This window comes from Ranitomeya variabilis, chromosome 1, assembly GCF_051348905.1.
Source record: "Ranitomeya variabilis isolate aRanVar5 chromosome 1, aRanVar5.hap1, whole genome shotgun sequence".
Lineage (NCBI taxonomy): Eukaryota > Metazoa > Chordata > Amphibia > Anura > Dendrobatidae > Ranitomeya > Ranitomeya variabilis.
Genome location: NC_135232.1, coordinates 1,115,676,607 through 1,115,696,953, shown reverse-complemented (window position 1 = coordinate 1,115,696,953; position 20,347 = coordinate 1,115,676,607). Strand labels below are relative to the sequence as shown.

Below are 20,347 nucleotides of genomic sequence, written 5' to 3'. Positions count from 1 at the left end.
AAACAAAAATGAAAAGGTACAGTCAAAAAATATAAAATTGAATTAAAAAGAAAAGAAAAAAAGGTTAAAAAACCTTTTTTTCTTTTCTTTTTAATTCAATTTTATATTTTTTTACTGTACCTTTTTATTTTTGTTTCAGTTTTTATATATTCTGTTTTATGTTTTTCAATTGTACCTTTTTTTATTTTTTTCAAACAAAAAATATATTTTTTGTAACATTTTTTTACCACCTTTTTAATATATTTTTTTCCATCCTAAATGACAATCTTCTATATATTACAGCATATATCAGCATCTTGCAATCACGTTAAATGGGAGCTGGTGCACACGCGCACCAAAAATCTGGCCAGTGACAGCGGGTTTTAAAGCACGGTACAATGTGGTCTTGGCTCCAGAGCCTCCTCCATACACCGGGACCTGTCTTCTGATGTTCATGCATGTCACACAAGGGGTTAAATTGGTGATCATTGATCTCCCAGTATTTGGATTCCCACGTAAATGGCATCGAGGCAGTAGAGTGGAAATGGCGGTGGTGTCCGGGTGCTGCCAAGGATGTCAAGATGAACCAGGTGTCGAACAAATTTATTTTAAAACCACGCGTTTCAGAGTTGGATCATCTCCTTCTGGTGTACTGCCTATGTATTACACCTGAAGGAGATGATCCAACTCTAAAACGCGTGGTTTTAAAATAAATTTGGACACCTGGCTCATCTTGGCCTCCCTGGACACCACCGCCATTTCTTCTCTACTACCTTGATTTTTAGTGGCCAAGCCGGAGTCTCCCATGTGCTGATCAGATGGTTTCAGAGGTACTTCTCCTGGTCAGATATGTTGCCTTGTGTACAACCTCTCGGAAAGCGATGGCTGCCAAAAGGTGGCATTATGGTCCGTTTTCTTCTCTTTTTGGGGGGGGGGGGGAGGAGAGACTATTCACAATTTTTCGCAGGGAGCACGTGGGGTTCTAAAACTCCTGTAATAATCTTGAATTTTTCTTTCTTTCCTTCCATTCAGTCTCTTCTTTCTATTCGCCAAGATGACAAAGTGACTTGCCCAAGAACCAAAGAAGTCTTCAACTTCTCTCAAGCCGAGAAGGTCTACATCATGTAGACGTCAAACGTGCCTCCCTATCGCTGCCGAAGATCCGCTGGAGGTGGGGGGAGAAGGGTCCAACATTCGGCAGCATCATACGCACAACGGGCCGACGGGGACGCCGGGTGCCCTTCTTCACGGTTGCATTTATCCACTTTTATTGCGACCAAAGATTTATAAATGCGCAACAACAACAACAACAACAACAACAAAAACGAGAAATAATAATAAAAAAAATCATAATAGTGCAAAAAAAACGGAAATAAAACATTTTGAACTTTTAGGAAATTAATTGTTTTTTTTTTGTTTTTTTTATTGTGAGCAATCTTTTTTTATTTTTTTTGGAACAGAAGAGAAAACTGAAGCGGCTCTTTAACTCCTGACCCTTTTGGTAAGGGGCGGCGTTAGTTCTGTGTTAGGTCTTGGGATCATATCCGTTATTGCTGCCTTATTCCTAGCTTTCAGAATGTACCACTGACATGGAGACACATTACAGTCCTTCCATCCTGCGTTGGATCTCTCTTCCGCTCCCGGGACCTATGTTTTTAAGAAGTTATTATCCTCGAGACTTCCCCCAACCCTGCAGGAAAAGCCACGGTTCAGTTTTTAGCCGCGCAGGAACCATCTTCATCCACCGCAGAAGAACATTTTAGTCTTTCCGAGTCATTAGGAACCAGTGCTGTAGAAATCTGTATTTAGTGCTTATTTTTGCATGTCGGTGTTCATTAGCTAATAAAAAAAAAAAAATTGTAAATTTGATGCCCATTCTGGTGTTTTTATTTATTTAATTTTTTTTTTTTTTTTTTACGTCTGAGTGAAATCTTGAATATGGGTTTGGAGCGGTGCCGAGGTTTAATTGCTCTTGGTGCAGATTACTGCAGCACACTATGACTTTTCTTACCTAATTCTTGCCTGGATTTTATAAGATTGTGACCGGCCATGGGGCAAATAAAAATGGCATGTGATAGTGGAGTTTAGAATATAGATGAGTATGGGGAGCAACGTGAAAAAAACTGTACAGAGCTTATTGGTTTTTTGCTTTTTTTTTCCCTTTTAAATGGAATTTGTCATCAGAAAATTACCTATTGTTTAAATCAAGTTTTTGTTGTTTTTTTTTTTTTTTGGGGGGGGGGGGGCGGGACTGTTCTTTTATTTTTCATATCACGATCTACGTTAAATAAAAAAAAATCAGATATCTAGTAATATTCTCATTGGCTACTAAGACTAAGGGTACGTGTCCACGTTCAGGAAACGCTGCGTGTTTGACGCTGCGTGGGGCCGCAGCGTCAAATACGCAGCGTCCAGATGTTCCAACATAGTGGAGGGGATTTAATGAAATCCCGTGTCCACTATGCGTGGAATCACGCATCCGTCGGCCCTGCGACTCCGGACATGCTGCGCGTCTTTTAAGATCGCAGCATGTCCGTGTTCCTTGCTGCGCCGCCGTAAGGAATAGCACAGGGCCCTATGCGAGGGGTGCGATGATCCCGGATGTGTGCAATGCACATCCGGCATCATCGCGTCCCAGAAGGGGGCGGGGCTTAGCGCCGAGCGGGTTTGCCGCTCCGACGATACCGCCGGCCATCCTGAACGTGGACACGTACCCTAATACTAGATTTACACATTATGTCCCTTTCCGAAAGTCACCAGGACTGACCCTACTAATTTGTATACAAGTGTTTTAATGTTCATAATTGTACAGGAGGGGGAGGAGGTGAGCTGTGACATCACCTATTGTGAAACTTGTGTTATCAAACTTATATAGAGGTGTTACCGATGCCAATATAGTTGAAAACCATGATGGAAGAAGGAAGCCAACAATGCGGGGACATTATTCTGTGAGGATGACTATGTGGGGCCCATTATTCTGCGAGGAGGACTATGTGGGGCCCATTATTCTGCGAGGAGGACTATGTGGGGCCCATTATTCTGCGAGGAGGACTATGGGGCCCATTATTCTGTGAGGATGACTATGTGGGGCCCATTATTCTGCGAGGAGGACTATGCGGGGCCCATTATTCTGCGAGGAGGACTATGCGGGGCCCATTATACTGTGTTGTGTGTTATAGTTGAGCATCATACTGTTTGGGTCATCATACTTTGTTTAGAGGATTGAGGGGGGTGCAGTACAGCCATCATACTGTGTGTGTGTGTGGTATCATACGGTGTTTGAGGGGCTTTTTTGTTGGCATCATATTTTATGGGGGCAATGAAAGGGCAATTTAGGGGCTTCAGTAGGAAGAAAATTACTTTGTAAGGGCTGCAAAAATGTGACACATCCTGCTCTTATTTTTTTTTGGGGGGGGTGGGCCCAATTAGAACTTTTTCTATGGGGCCCCATGATTTTTATTTAAGCCACTGCCCACGATGATATCCCCCAGTGCTCCAGTCATTTGATCTGACTCTTCAGATCTATTAATTAAAATGTACTTTATTCATGGGACAACCCTTTAAGTTTGTTTTCGCATGAAAATCTTCATTGTTACGTGTGATAAGGAAAAACTTCATCAATTGTAAACCTTTTTCTAATAAATATCAAGGTTGGCGCGCAACTTTATCCAAGTGTTTAATTTTGTCCCTCTGTGTGTTTGAGTCTGACATTGCAGGAGCTGAGCCTGCTTCATGCCGCCCAGTTGACGGCTAATGTTACATAGCCAATAACCGACAGTAACTGATGTGATTGCTGCTTGCTCCAATCGCATCAGTTTAACCCCTTCACATGCCGCTGTCAAGCGTGATCTAAAGTACCGATAAAGTGAAGAACTGCAAAAACAATAAAACTTTTGGTGAAAAAATATAATGTTTTAATTCATTAAAAATATTAAAATAGTGGGGAGCTGTGCAACAAGTAAAGTTCTCGAAGAAAAAGTATGGGGAATGGGTGTAATAATAATAATGGTATTATTCGCTAAAATTATATACAGTCATGATCACAAGTGTTAGCACCCTTGAAATTGTTGCCAAAAATAAATAAAAAATTATTGTAGTTACACGTTTATTTTTTGTTTGTTTTTTTGTTTTGTTATTCCAATACCCACAGATACAAAAAGTTGGGATTTAACATGGGCTAGCGGGAAGTGCGTCATTCAACCTTCCCATCAGCTTCCCTGTCACGTGATTGCGGCAGGGCCGATGGGTTGTTATCATACCCGGGGGTCTGCTGAAGACCCCCATGCCGGTCATGGCGATCCTCCTGTGAACACCAGCTCGTGACCAGCCTTCATAGGAGATCGTGATGTTTGCAATGCTATGTATAGCACACGCGATCAGAAGATCATAATGCCAGAATTTTTTATTTTTATTTTTTTGGTGCCGCAACATTACAATGAGGTGATCAAAACATTATATCTACCCCAAAATGGTATGAATAAACACGTCGGCTCAGGGCGCAAAAAAATAAGCCTTCACCCAGCTCCAGATCCCGAAAAATGGAAACGCTACAGGTCTTTGAAAATGTTGCCAAACGCAAAAACTTTTTTCTTACTAATTTCAGATTTTTTATTTTTTTTTAAAATTTAAATTAATTAATCAGAGTGGCGGATCAAACGCGTCAATGCAAGTTTATTGGTTCATGAAAAAAAATTGGACAGTTTTCTGATGCCATCCGAATGGTGTGCATTTTTCATGGACTGTTTGATAAAGGCTTAAAAAAAAAAAAAAAAAACTATTAAAAAAAAAAAAAAATGACCAAACCCTGACTCTGATCAAAAACACTCAAGAAACTTGGACCGTTGTTTCTGCTTTGAAGAAAATGAATTGACTTGTGAAGAAGCCCCGAGGCGTGCAATGATCTTTCCCAAAAGACAATACTGTTCAGGTTCCTGTTGTCCTCACTGTCGCTCCGAGATTCCTATGGTAGGAGGGCCGCCGGTGTGATCGTTATTACTAATCACGAGAACTGTCTGATTCATGGATCGTCGCAGTCCTCTGAGGTAACGTTAATATGTTCAGCATACAAAAAGGATGCGTTGGAAGAAAATATTCTTGTGACTTCAACAGTTTAGTTTTGGTGCCACCTCCTGGTCTTTAGATTTACTCCGAGGAATCCTTTTGCGTAATCTAATTTTTATATATCTATAATATAACTGCAGATGTGATTTTTCTGTCCGAAGCCTTCGGTGCATGCGCAAGAATCCGTGCATGCTTCACAGCGGCGTCTTTATCTCCAGGAGGTGAGGAAAGGGAGGTGAGGAAAGGGGGGGTGGGGGGGAGGTGAGGAAAGGGGGGGGGTGGGGGGGAGGAAAGGGGGGGGAGGTGAGGAAAGGGGGGGTGGGGGGGAGGGGAAGTAAAGAGGGAGGGTGAGGAGAGGGGGAAGTAAGGAGGGAGGTGGAGAGTGGGGAGGTAAAGAGGGAGGGTGACGGGAGATACAGTAAAGAGGGAGGGAGGGTGGGGAGGTAAAGGGGGAGGGTGAGGTGAAAGTGGGTAGGTAAAGAGGGAGGGGAGAAAGGGCGGGGGTGGGAGAGAGGGAGGTTGAGGAGAGAGGGGGTGAAGGGAGGGTAAAGGGAGAGAGAAAAGGAGGTGGGGACTCGGGAGAGAGAGGGATGGGAAGAGAACCAATAAAAATGCACAACACCTGGGCATAAAACAGGTTCAATAGCTAAAACTTTAGTCAAATTTTAATATAATAATACTAATATTTTGGAACAAAGCATTTATAGAAGGGGAGCTTTGACTCTTAGCTGGAGGATAGATCTTGTTTCTGCGAGAGTCTATCTCTCTGAAGGGCCTGTTCTGTCCAGCATTACACCGACAATCTAAGGGGTATCGTTTCTCCTTATGGAGAGTGACATACCAGCTCTGGCTTGTCAAGGTAAGGAGGCTTATTTGCCGTACAATGCTCCTCTGGGAAATTAAATATGCAAATTGCCTCTTCTGAGAAAAAGAGGGACTTAACTCTATAGCGCCACCTGCTGGAAGTAGCGATCCTACAAGTCACAATCAACCCTTTAACGAGTCGTGCAATATGACTATTCTGAATTCTCCTAAGTCATATTGCACGACTCATTAAAGGGTTGATTGTGACTTGTAGGATCGCTACTTCCAGCAGGTGGCACTATAGAGTTAAGTCCTCTTTTTCTCAGAAGAGGCAATTTGCATACCGACAATCTATTCATTGATTGACCTGGTGCAATACTTCATGTCCCCTGTGGGGGCGCTGCAGGGAATCTGAGCACTTACTCGCTAGTGATCTATCGTTGATCAGTGTGGATCCAGCGGTCAAGCAGAAGTTATTCTGAACATCTAGGATGAGAATTTAGATAATAGGAGTCTTCAGACCCTGCTTGGTGTTTGTTCCCTCTAGTCTGAGAGCTCTTTTCCTAGTAAACAAAATCATGAGACAAGAAGAGCATGGCGGCCATGAACACATGAGGGTCGGCACGGGAGAAGTAGCACCAGCGATACAGCAGTTACATAATAAACTGCGCCATTACTCGCAAATGACTTCAGTAAGAAGAAAAAGAATCAATAGATCTCCTCGGCGTGGCGCTCGCTCGATGTTCCCAAGTATTTCCTCTTTATTTACCTCTTCTCCGGCTGACTATTGACTTCCTCGCATTGACCATATATCTGCGGGCGCACACTTCAGTCCACCTGACCGCACTAAACACTTCTCTCCTTGCAGGAATTGCTTGTTACGTTTCTCGATGGTGATCAATCAGGAGTCCACAGAGGTGGTTACAAGACAAGTAGCTGAGCAGCCACAATATGGCTCCATCATCTGCGGCCAGAGCGTAAGTCGCTGGGGGAAATATTAACGTCACAGTCCTCCAATCCCATTGGGCATCTTGGTGTTGTCGCCACATTTCTCTAAGGTGTCGTTCACACTTGACTGCAGTTTTGCGGCGCAAAGGGGACAAGACATAGCTATGTCATTGTGCAGAGTGCAGCAGCGCCTGACACGGCAGAGCTATGTCATTGTGCAGAGTGCAGCAGCGCCTGACACGGCAGAGCTATGTCATTGTGCAGAGTGCAGCAGCGCCTGACACGGCAGAGCTATGTCATTGTGCAGAGTGCAGCAGCGCCTGACACGGCAGAGCTATGTCATTGTGCAGAGTGCAGCAGCGCCTGACACGGCAGAGCTATGTCATTGTGCAGAGTGCAGCAGCGCCTGACACGGCAGAGCTACGTCATTGTGCAGAGTGCAGCAGCGCCTGACACGGCAGAGCTATGTCATTGTGCAGAGTGCAGCAGCGCCTGACACGGCAGAGCTACGTCATTGTGCAGAGTGCAGCAGCGCCTGACACGGCAGAGCTATGTCATTGTGCAGAGTGCAGCAGCGCCTGACACGGCAGAGCTATGTCATTGTGCAGAGTGCAGCAGCGCCTGACACGGCAGAGCTACGTCATTGTGCAGAGTGCAGCAGCGCCTGACACGGCGGAGCTACATCATAGCTACCTCATTGTGCAGAGTGCAGCAGCGCCTGACACGGCAGAGCTACGTCATTGTGCAGAGTGCAGCAGCACCTTACATGGCGTAGCTATGTCATTGTGCGGAATGCAGCAGCACCTGACATGGCAGAGCTCCCTCAATCTGCAGAGTGCAGCAGCACCTGACATGGCAGAGCTGCGTAACTGTGCAGAATGCAGCAGCACCTGACGTGGCACGCTCGGGTGGTCTCTGAGTATTTGTTCAGGGTTGCCTGGTTGCTAGGGAATCCCCACATGTAATCAAGCTGTCTAGTAGCTGTTAATCATTCAGCTGCCGCGATGAAAACTAAATCTCTGAACACTAACAAAAACTCGGAGACCACCAGAGCGTGCTCCGGAAAACCCGAGCAACGAGTATACTCGCTCATCACTAATAGCTATGTCATTGTGCAGAGTGCAGCAGCACCTGACATGGCAGAGCTACGTCATTGTGCAGAGTGCAGCAGCACCTGTCATGGCAGAGCTATGTCATTGTGCAGAGTGCAGCAGCACCTGACTTGGCAGAGCTACGTCATTGTGCAGAGTGCAGCAGCACCTGACTTGGCAGAGCTACCTCATTGTGCAGAGTGCAGCAGTACCTGACATCTCACAACTACGTCATTGAGCAGAGAGCAGGAGCGCCTCGCATGGCAGAGCTACATCATTGTGCAGAGTGCAGCAGTTCCTGACATGGCTTTGATGGTTTCTGGCTCAGATAAACCGTAAATTATGCAGTTGATGGGCTGCAGCGGTCAAGCATCCCCCCTTACCTTCTCTGGACACTTGGTTAGCCCATGAGCATGCTCAGATAACCCGCTCATCACTAATAAAGAGGAAAATACATCAAGAGCAAATAAGTGAAGGATAGAAGCTGGGTTTATGGATTCATGCAGATGACTGTAGTATTGGTACGAGCGCGATCCGTCAGAACATCAGATTGCAGTTGGAACAATGTTGGTCTATGGAGCCGTGCACAAGTCTGATTTTTTAATTCTGAATCTCTGCATGCCTGAGTTTGATGCGATATTCAGATCAAGTAACTGCGTTGGAAACATCCGACTGCACTACATCTGAGTGCAGACAGATTTCTGCCCAAAATGGAGATTTCTTTTTCCTCCATCTTCGCCTTATCTGAGAGAATAAGAGCACACTTTGATCAGTGACATTTACATATTCTGCCCGATTCTCTTGGATGTGGGAATCTATGGCTGTCCGCACCCAGCCTATATAGGCAAAGACAGGAGCACCTTGGATACACAAAGACATCACGTCCAGCCTATATTACTGGGAGAGACCATCCGGCAAGCAAAAAGTCTAAAACTTGGATCAGGCTGCAAACTGCATATCAGGGAGAGCTGAAAATGAAATAAAGAATGAGGCTATGTGCACACGTAGTTGAATCTCTGCTGATTTTTCTGCACCTGTTTTGAGAAATCCGCAGGGAAAAAGCACTGTGTTTTACCTGCAGATTTACCGTGGATTTTATGCGGTTTTTGTGCGGATTCCTATTATGGAGCAGGTGCAAACCGCTGCGGAATCCGCACAAAGAATTGACATGCTGCGGAATATACAACGCAGCATTTCCGCGCATTTTTTTCCGCAGCATGTGCACTGCGGATTTTGTTTTCCATAGGTTTACATGGTACTGTAAACGCATGGGAAACTGCAGCGGACCGCAGAGTCAAACCCGATGCAGATCCGGAACAAAATCCGCAAAGTGTGCACATACCCCTAAGGGTACGTGTCCACGTTCAGGATGGCCGGAGCTTTGGACGGAGCGGAAAACTCGCTCCGCCCCCTTCTGTAGACGCGATGATGCCGGATGTGTTCATTGCACACATCCGGAATCCTCGCACCCCACACATAGGGCCCTGTGTTTTACCTTGCAGCGGCGCCGCAACGTAAACGGACATGCTGCGTTCTAAAAAGACGCGCAGCATGTCCGGAATCCCAGGGCCGATGGATGCGTGTTACCACGCATAGTGGAGACGGGATTTCATAAAATCGCCTCCACTATGCTGTAACATCTGGACGCTGCGGATTGAACGCTGCGGCTCCACGCAGCGTTCAATCCGCAGCTTTTCCGGATGTAATACGGCCCGTGGACACATACCCTAAGGATTACAGCCAGAAACTTGGCGAAATGTTATTAAACAAATGTAATAAATAATTAAGAGAAACATATGTGGAAGGATCATTATTTGTGGATGGTCCTTAAAGATGATTTCAGGGAAATAGGCTGCAAGCTGAAAGCAAGGACCTCCAACGTGGTATTTTCCGAAATACTGCCTGTACCACGTGCCACGCCAGAGAGGCAACGGGAGATTAGGGAGGTTAATAAGTGGCTCAAGAATTGGTGTAGGAAGGAGGGGTTTGGGTTCCTGCAGAACTGGGCCGACTTCTCTGTTGGCTACAGGCTCTACGCTAGGGACGGGCTGCACCTCAATGGGGAAGGTGCAGCTGTGCTGGGGGAGAAATTGGCTAGAAGGTTGGAGGAGTGTTTAAACTAGGGATTGGGGGGGAGGGTATTCATTTTATAGGAGGGGAAGATAGTGCAGATAGAGACCTGGGCACAAATAAGGGAGTTGGGGGTGGCGGTGGCATGGGGGGTGGGGTTAGAACAGTTAATAATTTAAGAAAGAATAGAGGTACAGAGAGTAACATCAAGTGCATGTATACTAATGCCAGAAGCCTCGCCAACAAAATGGATGAATTAGAACTAATGTTGTTGGAGCATAATTATGACATGGTGGGGATATCTGAGACGTGGCTGGATGAGAGCCATGACTGGGCTGTTAACTTGCAGGGCTATAGCCTTTTCAGAAATGACCGTACAGATAAGCGAGGGGGTGGGGTGTGTCTGTATGTAAAATCGACCTTAAAACCCATCCTGCGTGATAATATAGGTGAATCTAATGAAAATGTGGAGTCCCTGTGGGTGGAGATAAGGGGAGGGGAAAAACTAATAAATTACTGATAGGGGTTTGTTATAAATCTCCAAAACTAATGGAAGCAATGGAGAATATCCTCGTAAAGCAAATAGATGAAGCTGCGACTCAAGGAGAAGTCATTATTATGGGGGACTTCAACTATCCTGAAATAGATTGGGGAACAGAAACCTGCAGTTCCAGTAAAGGTAATCGGTGTCTGACAACTATGGGAGACAATTACCTTTCACAACTGGTTCAGGACCCAACAAGGAGGGGGGCACTGCTAGACCTAATATTAACCAACAGGCCAGACCGCATATCAAATATAAGGGTTGGGGGTCACTTGGGGAATAGTGATCACAAAATAATAAGTTTTCATGTATCCTTTAATAAGATGGGTAGTAGAGGGGTGACAAGGACACTAAACTTCAGGAGGGCAAATTTCCAACGGATGAGAGAGGATCTTGGTGCAATTCACTGGGACGATATCCTGAGACATAAAAATACACAAAGAAAATGGGAGACGTTTATTAGCATCCTGGATAGGACCTGTGCACAGTATATACCGTATGGGAATAAACATACTAGAAATAGGAGGAAACCAATATGGCTAAATAGAGCTGTTAGGGGCGCAATAAGTGACAAAAAGAAAGCATTTAGAGAATTAAAGGAAGTAGGTAGTGAGGAGGCATTAAATAAATACAAAAAAATAAATAAATCCTGTAAAAAGCAAATCAAGGCAGCAAAGATTGAGACAGAGAGACTCATTGCCAGAGAGTAAAAATAATCCCAAAATATTCTTTAACTACATAAATAGTAAGAAACTAAAAAATGACAGTGTTGGCCCCCTTAAAAATAATCTGGGGGAAATGTTGGATGAGGATGAGGAAAAAGCCAATATGCTAAATGACTTTTTTTCATCAGTATTTACACAAGAAAATCCCATGGCAGACAAAATGACTAGTGATAAAAATTCCCCATTAAACGTCACCTGCTTAACCCAGCAGGAAGTACGGCGGCGTCTAAAAATCACAAAAATTGACAAATCTCCGGGCCCGGATGGGATACACCCCCGAGTACTGCAGGAATTCAGTACAGTCATTGATAGACCATTATTTTTAATCTTTAAAGACTCCATAATAACAGGGTCTGTACCACAGGACTGGCGTATAGCAAATGTGGTGCCAATATTCAAAAAGGGGACAAAACTGAACTCGGTAATTATAGGCCAGTAAACTTAACCTCTACTGTGGGTAAAATCCTGGAGGGCATTCTAAGGGATGCTATACTGGAGTATCTGAAGAGGAATAACCTCATGACCCAGTATCAGCACGGGTTTACTACGGACCGGTCCTGTCAGACTAATTTGATCAGCTTCTATGAAGAGGTAAGTTTCGGTCCGGACCAAGGGAACCCAGTAGATGTGGAGTATATGGACTTTTCAAAAGCTTTTGATACGGTGCCACACAAAAGGTTGTTACATAAAATGAGAATAATGGGGATAGGGGAAAATATGTGTAAGTGGGTTAAGAGCTGGCTCAGGGATAGGAAACAAAGGGTGGTTATTAATGGAGCACACTCGGACTGGGTCGCGGTTAGCAGTGGGGTACCACAGGGGTCAGTATTGGGCCCTCTTCTTTTTAACATATTTATTAAGGATCTTGTAGGGGCATTCAGAGTAGAATTTCAATATTTGCAGATGACACTAAACTCTGCAGGGTAATCAATACAGGGGAGGACAATTTTATATTACAGGATGATTTATGTAAACTAGAAGCTTGGGCTGATAAATGGCAATGAGCTTTAATGGGGATAAATGTAAGGTCATGCACTTGGGTAGAAGTAATAAGATGTAAAACTATGTGCTTAATTCTAAAACTCTGGGCAAAACCGTCAATGAAAAAGACCTGGGTGTATGGGTGGATGACAAACTCATATTCAGTGGCCAGTGTCAGGCAGCTGCTACAAAGGCAAATAAAATAATGGGATGCATTAAAAGAGGCATAGATGCTCATGAGGAGAACATAATTTTACCTCTATACAAGTCACTAGTTCGACCACACTTAGAATACTGTGTACAGTTCTGGTCTCCGGTGTATAAGAAAGACATAGCTGAACTAGAGCGGGTGCAGAGAAGAGCGACCAAGGTTATTAGAGGACTGGGGGGTCTGCAATACCAAGATAGGTTATTACACTTGGGGCTATTTAGTTTGGAAAAACGAAGGCTAAGGGGTGATCTTATTTTAATGTATAAATATATGAGGGGACAGTACAAAGACCTTTCTGATGATCTTTTTAATCATAGACCTGAGACAGGGACAAGGGGGCATCCTCTACGTCTGGAGGAAAGAAGGTTTAAGCATAATAACAGACGCGGGTTCTTTACTGTAAGAGCAGTGAGACTATGGAACTCTCTGCCGTATGATGTTGTAATGAGTGATTCATTACTTAAATTTAAGAGGGGACTGGATGCCTTTCTGGAAAAGTATAATGTTACAGGGTATATACACTAGATTCCTTGATAAGGCGTTGATCCAGGGAACTAGTCTGACTGCCGTATGTGGAGTCGGGAAGGAATTTTTTTCCCCATGGTGGAGTTACTCCTTGCCACATGGGTTTTTTTTGCCTTCCCCTGGATCAACATGTTAGGGCATGTTAGGTTAGGCTATGGGTTGAACTAGATGGACTTACAGTCTTCCTTCAACCTTAATAACTATGTAAACTATGTAACTATATATTTTTTACTATGTGATTTGTGTCCATAGCTGTTAAATATTTTAGAAAAGGTTGAAAATAAACTAGCATACCCTTGGTTTGATTTACCTCTGTCCTATATCTCCAGTTTTTAATGTTGTGCATATTTATTCCTTTCTTTATGTACCAATAAAAATCATTATTATTTATTTGTGGCTTTATTCTCCTTAGCTCTTTATAGTTTTTTTTTTTTAGGAGAGCCGTAGTATTTTTTCAGGTCAATATTATTATTATTATTATTATTATTATTATTATTATTATTTATTGTTATAGCGCCATTTATTCCATGGCGCTTTACAAGTGAGGAGGGCTATACATAATAAAAACAAGTACAATAATCTTGAACAATACAAGTCATAACTGGTACAGGAGGAGAGAGGACCCTGCCCTCGAGGGCTCACAATCTACAAGGGATGGGTGAGATTACAGTAGGTGAGGGTAGAGCTGGTCATGCAGCGGTTTGGTCGATAGGTGGTTACTGCAGGTTGTAGGCTTGTCGGAAGAGGTGGGTCTTCAGGTTCTTTTTGAAGGTTTCGATGGTAGGCGAGAGTCTGATATGTTGTGGTAGAGAGTTCCAGAGTAGGGGTGATATGCGAGAGAAATCTTGTATACGATTGTGGGAAGAGGAGATAAGAGGGGAGTAGAGAAGGAGATCTTGTGAGGATCGGAGGTTGCGTGCAGGTAAGTATCGGGAGACGAGGTCACAGATGTATGGAGGAGACTGGTTGTGGATGGCTTTGTACGTCATGGTTAGGGTTTTGTACTGGAGTCTCTGGGTAATGGGGAGCCAGTGAAGGGATTGACAGAGGGGAGAGGCCGGAGAATAGCGGGGGACAGGTGGATTAGTCGGGCAGCAGAGTTTAGAATAGATTGGAGGGGTGCGAGAGTGTTAGAGGGGAGGCCACAGAGCAGGAGGTTGCAGTAGTCAAGGCGAGAGATGATGAGGGCATGGACTAGGGTTTTTGCAGATTCTTGGTTGAGGAATGAACGGATTCGTGCAATATTTTTGAGTTGAAGTCGGCAGGAAGTGGAAAGGGCGTGGATATGTGGTTTGAAGGAGAGATCAGCGTCAAGGATAACCCCGAGGCAGCGAGCTTGTGGGACTGGGGAGAGTGGGCAGCCATTTACTGTAATGGATAGGTTCGTTGGGGGGGTCACGTGAGATGGGGGAAAGATGATGAATTCTGTTTTGTCCATGTTAAGTTTCAGAAATTTAGCGGAGAAGAAGGATGAAATAGTGGACAGACATTGAGGGATTCTGGTTAGTAGGGAGGTGATATCTGGTCCAGAGATGTAGATCTGTGTGTCATCAGCATAGAGGTGATACTGAAAGCCAATATATGGTTTTCATTTTAGAAAAGGTGCTGCTCCCTGAGCAGATTATCTTAATTGGGAGTAAATTTATGATATATTAGGCTGGTTTCACACTTGCGTTTTGATCTGCAGCGTTTGTACAGAAAAAAACGCATGCGTTTTTCCCCCTATGTTTAACATTAAAAACGCATGCGGTTTTTTTTACGCGTTTGGCCGCGTTTAACGACGTATGCTTTTTTTGCTGCATGCGTTCTGTCGCAGAAATGCAACATGTAGTAATTTCTAGAGGCGTTTTTCTGCCGCAAAAAAGCGCATGCGTTTTTTTGCGGCAAAAAAACGTATTGTCTATGTAAACACATGCGTTTTTAAGCACATGCGTTTGCTTGCGTTAAAAACGCATGCGTTTTTATAGAAAAAAACAAGAATACACCCTGATAAGCCACCCCCCACCATCAAGGTGATAAAGGGATCCTAACCCTAACCCTACCCCTAACCCTAACCCTAACAATATGACAGTGAATACTCTACGAGTTAATATTTTTAGTACTCTATAGCAATACCGTATATCTTGGGGTGTCCACATTGAACAAAGCTTTTTATTAGAAGAATGTCCTGGTCACCAGGTAAACATCCCTATGGATCCCTAGGGTTAGGGTTAAGGCCCCGTCACACTTAGCGACGCTGCAGCGATACAGACAACGATGCTGATCGCTGCAGTGTCGCTGTGTGGTCGCTGGGGAGCTGTCACACAGACAGCTCTCCAGCGACCAACAATGCCGAGGTCCCCGGGTAACCAGGGTAAACATCGGGTTACTAAGCGCAGGGCCGCGCTTAGTAACCCGATGTTTACCCTGGTTACCAGTGTAAAATGTAAAAAAACAAACAGTACATACTCACCTTCGCGTCCCCCGGCGTCCGCTTCCTGCACTGACTGAGCGCCGGCCCTAACAGCAGAGCGGTGACGTCACCGCTGTGCTCTGCTTTCACTTTACGGCCGGCAGTCAGTGCGGGAAGCAGACGGCAAGGGACCTGACGGACACCGGAATGTGAGTATGTAGTGTTTTTTTTTTTTTTTACATTTACGATGGTAACCAGGGTAAACATCGGGTTACTAAGCGCGGCCCTGCGCTTAGTAACCCGATGTTTACCCTGGTTACCAGTGAAGACATCGCTGAATCCGTGTCACACACACTGATTCAGCGATGTCAGCGGGACCTCAACGATCAAAAAAAGGTCCAGGCCATTCCGACACGACCAGCGATCTCACAGCAGGGGCCTGATCGCTGGTACGTGTCACACATAGCGAGATCGCTACTGAGGTCGCTGTTGCATCACAAAACTTGTGACTCAGCAGCGATCTCGCTAGCGACCTCGCTTAGTGTGACGGGGCTTTTGGGGTAGGGTTAGGATTTGGATCCCTTTATCACCTTGATGGTGGGGGGTGGCTTATCAGTGACCTGGTGACCAGGACATTCTTCTAATAAAAAGCTACCCCTAACCCAAACCCTAGGGATCCAAACCCTAACCCTACCCCTGACACTAACCCTAACCCTACCCCTAGGGATCCTAACCCTAACCCTAGCTATTTCTATTTATAGTGGGTTTTCTAGTTGATTTTGATGATTGGCAGCTGTCACACACTTCTCAGCATGCGTTTCAAAAACGCAAACGCATGAAAAAACGCATGTGAACGAGTCAAAACGCCAAGTTTTTTTTAACCGCATGCAAAAACGCATGCGTCTAAAAACGCAGCGTTTGCACGCATTTACATGCGTTTTTTCACCACCTGCGTTTTTTTTTTAAACGCTGCGTTTTTAAACGCAAATGTGAAACCAGCCTAAGGCTTTCATAATACGCTTTCTTTTTATTATTAGTGATGAGCGAATATACTTGTTACTCGAGATTTCCCGAGCACGCTCTGGTGTCCTCCGGGTGTTTTTTAGTGCTCGGAGATTTAGTTTTCCTCACTTCAGCTGAATGATGTACATCTGTTAGCCAGCATAAGTACATGTGGGGGTTGCCTGGTTGCTAGGGAATCCCCACATGTACTTATGCTGGCTAACAGATGGAAATCATTCAGCTGCGACAAGAAAAACTAAATCTCCGAGCACTAAAAAATACTCAGAGAACCCGCGAGCGTTCTCAAGAAATCTCGAGTAACGAGTATATTTGCTCATCAATAATTATTATTCTAAATGTGTTTTTTTTTTTTAAACTTTTGTTTGAAAACATTTTTTGCATGCATAAAGCTCCTTCCGCTTTTACAGGCTCATTTCTCGTCAGTTTTTCACGCTAAACATGTGTTTCACGGATACCGCTTGTACCTATCGATAGTTTATAGGGATGTTCAGATGTCTGAGCAAACTCACGGAGACTTGTCTTGATGTTACTCCAAGTGTCTAATTAAGGGCTCCTTTCCACTTGCGAGAAATACGTCCGTGTCTCCCATGTGGAAACCAAGCTGTGGCGCCAGCACTCCAGAGCGGAGCATGCGGCCGCATAGCAGCACATGGAGCTGCACGCTCTGCTCCAAAGTGCCGGCGCCACAGCTTGGTTTCCACATGGGAGACATGGACGTATTTCTCGCAAGTGGAAAGGAGCCCTAAAGGGGTATTCCAATCTCCAAGATCATATCCCAATATGTAGTAGATGAAATGAGGAGGTGGAGAAAAATTTATTTTTTTCTCCCCTATCAGAGAAAATATGATAAAACTCTTCCGGATGAAACTCCGACCGCTTTTCTCATGCAGTGAAATCACTGACTTATTTTTTTTTTTCCTGTCAAGTCCAATAAAAAGCTTTAAAATAAAGGTGTAAAAATTCCCAAATCATTAAAATAAATTTTGTATTCCTCTATAAATACTGAAGCACTTTGTCTATGGGGCGATGGTGGTCTTAGGCTACTTTCAGACTTCCGTTTTTTTGAATCCGTCACAATGCGTCGGCGCGACGGATGTGTCAAAAATAGTGAAAAACGGATGCAACGCATCCAGTATTTCAACGGATCTGGTAGACGGTTCCGTCGAAAAACTGGATCCGTTGCATCCGTTTTGTCCATTTCTTTGACGGATCCGTTTTCCATGCCTAAAAATGGGAGTCTCCCAAATGTGATTGGCTACTGGAAAATAGGGAAACCAATATATTGACTGGCTGTCTTCAGGCTGGCAGGAGTCTTGCTGGCACATTTGGGGGTGATGCCCCAGGCCAGGTTTATATAGAGTTGGGGCTGTCTGGCCAATTGGATACAAATTCCTGATTCTGAGCATGCTCAGTGTAAAAAAAAAACGGATTCCAGCGCTGTATTCTGTCATACGACGTGTCACGACGGATCCTGCGTCTATAGGCTTCCATTCTAGTCAACGACGTATGTCGCAGGATCTGTCGTGACACGTTTTCCTGACGCAGACAAAAAACGTTACATTGAACGCTTTTTCCAGACGACGGTCTGGCAAAACACGACGGATCCGTCGCACGGCGGATGCGACGTGTGGCAATCCATCGCGATCTGTCGCTAATACAAGTCTATGGGGAAAAAAACGGATCCTGCGGGCACATTTGCAGGATCCGTTTTTTTTTCCCAAAACGACGCATGGCAACGGATCTGAAAAGACGGAAGTGTGCAAGAGGCCTAAAGAAACAACCCCCCCACCACAGCTCGTTGATGTACCAGATCCCGCCACTCCTCAGAACAGTGTCCGGCGCCTCTCCTTATTGTGACCGCTGCAGTCAATCAGTAGCCACTTTACCTCTGACCCAGAAGCAACAGCTTAGGAAGTAGATTCTTCTTGCTCGGACAGAGTGTGGCCTCTAATTGACTGCAGCGGTCGTATGACGACCCCCGGGGAAGGGAGCAGATTGGCTGGGGACGTCGAAAGCAGTACCACAGATTGGTGGGGGCTTTATTTTTTTAAATGGGACTTTTGCCTTGAATAACACATCTGGCAGGAGCATTCAAAGGCACAGCCATGATAGGGTTAATTAAGGTTAGTTTACGGTACAAAATGAAATTAGCGCTCCTACTGGTCGCTATAAGAAAGGCTATCATTTGTTGTTTTTTTTTCAATAAAGTTTTGCGTGATTTAATTCAATGGTACGTATCACCGTGACGACACGAAAATCATACCCCCGCCTGAAGCCAGGACGCTGCCCTCACTGTGCGTGACGTGATGACGCCAGTGTTTACAGCGGAAGAGGCGTAGTTTCTGAGTGCGTTTTGTGTCGTTGACAAGTCCGGGTGGGCGGAGTCCGTACAAGTGTTCCGTACAGTGAGCTGCCGGCAGGTAGGAGGCTCCCGGGGCTCCGGCGCTGTGTGGGGGGCAGGATGTTGTATAATCTGTGCTCACCCGTAATAATGAGCTCAGTATCCTCACCTGCTGCCGCCATTCTGCATTAACCCCTTCCTGATTGCGTGTTTTGTTTTTTTTCCTCTCTTCTAGGATAAATAACTTGTATTTAAGTTTCTGTCAATCAGTGCTCATGTGCTGGCTGTGTGACACAGACTGCGCCCGATAGGAAGGGGTTAGCGGTGCCGTATAGGACGTGCAGCTTCTTACACCGTGATGTCTCCTCGTTCTCCCTATTACCGGGGTTAGCGGTGGTGTATAGGACGTGTCTCTTCTTACACCGTGATGTCTCCTCGTTCTCCCTATTACCGGGGTTAGCGGTGCCGTATAGGACGTGCAGCTTCTTACACCGTGATGTCTCCTCGTTCTCCCTATTACCGGGGTTAGCGGTGGTGTATAGGACGTGTCTCTTCTTACACCGTGATGTCTCCTCGTTCTCCCTATTACCGGGGTTAGCGGTGCCGTATAGGACGTGTCTCTTCTTACATCGTGATGTCTCCTCGTTCTCCCTATTACCGGGGTTAGCGGTGGTGTATAGGACGTGCCTCTTCTTACATCGTGATGTCTCATCGTTCTCCCTATTACCGGGGTTAGCGGTGCCGTATAGGACGTGCAGCTTCTTACACCGTGATGTCTCCTCGTTCTCCCTATTACCGGGGTTAGCGGTGGTGTATAGGACGTGTCTCTTCTTACACCGTGATGTCTCCTCGTTCTCCCTATTACCGGGGTTAGCGGTGGTGTATAGGATGTGCCTCTTCTTACACCGTGATGTCTCCTCGTTCTCCCTATTACCGGGGTTAGCGGTGCCGTATAGGACGTGCCGCTTCTTACATCGTGATGTTTGATCGTTCTCCCTATTACCGGGGTTAGCGGTGCCGTATAGGACGTGCCTCTTCTTACACCGTGATGTCTCCTCGTTCTCCCCATTACCGGGGTTAGCGGTGGTGTATAGGACGTGCCGCTTCTTACATCGTGATGTCTCCTCGTTCTCCCTATTACCGGGGTTAGCGTGGTGTATAGGACGTGCCGCTTCTTACACCGTGATGTCTCCTCGTTCTCCCTATTACCGGGGTTAGCGGTGGTGTATAGGACGTGCCGCTTCTTACATCGTGATGTCTCCTCGTTCTCCCTATTACCGGGGTTAGCGGTGGTGTATAGGACGTGCCGCTTCTTACATCGTGATGTCTCCTCGTTCTCCCTATTACCGGGGTTAGCGGTGGTATATAGGACTTGTCTCTTCTTACACCGTGACGTCTCCTCGTTCTCCCTATTACCGGGGTTAGCGGTGACGTATAGGACGTGCCTCTTCTTACACCGTGATGTCTCCTCGTTCTCCTTATTACCGGGGTTAGCGGTGGTGTATAGGACGTGCCTCTTCTTACACCGTGATGTCTCCTCGTTCTCCCTATTACCGGGGTTAGCGGTGGTGTATAGGACGTGCCTCTTCTTACATCGTGATGTCACCTCGTTCTCCCTATTACCGGGGTTAGCGGTGACGTATAGGACGTGC

The 20,347-nt window shown here is 45.4% G+C and overlaps 2 protein-coding genes across 3 annotated transcripts in view; both read left to right on the top strand.

Annotated features, from left to right (window-relative positions):
• MAEA (macrophage erythroblast attacher, E3 ubiquitin ligase) overlaps positions 1-1,852 on the top strand; it is a 68,926-nt gene extending 67,074 nt beyond the window's left edge. Inside the window, exon 9 of the mRNA XM_077280209.1 lies at positions 1,012-1,852. Coding sequence (XP_077136324.1) covers positions 1,012-1,107 — 96 coding nt within the window. The 3' untranslated portion in view covers positions 1,108-1,852. The remainder of the gene's footprint in view (positions 1-1,011) is intronic.
• Positions 1,853-18,601: 16,749 nt separating this feature from the next.
• The window catches only part of UVSSA (UV stimulated scaffold protein A), an 81,510-nt gene continuing 79,764 nt past the window's right edge, over positions 18,602-20,347 (top strand). Inside the window, exon 1 of one of the 2 annotated variants that reach the window (XM_077280207.1) lies at positions 18,602-18,774. The gene's annotated coding sequence lies outside the window, so the exon portion shown is untranslated. The remainder of the gene's footprint in view (positions 18,775-20,347) is intronic. The other variant, XM_077280208.1, reaches the window with a different exon arrangement.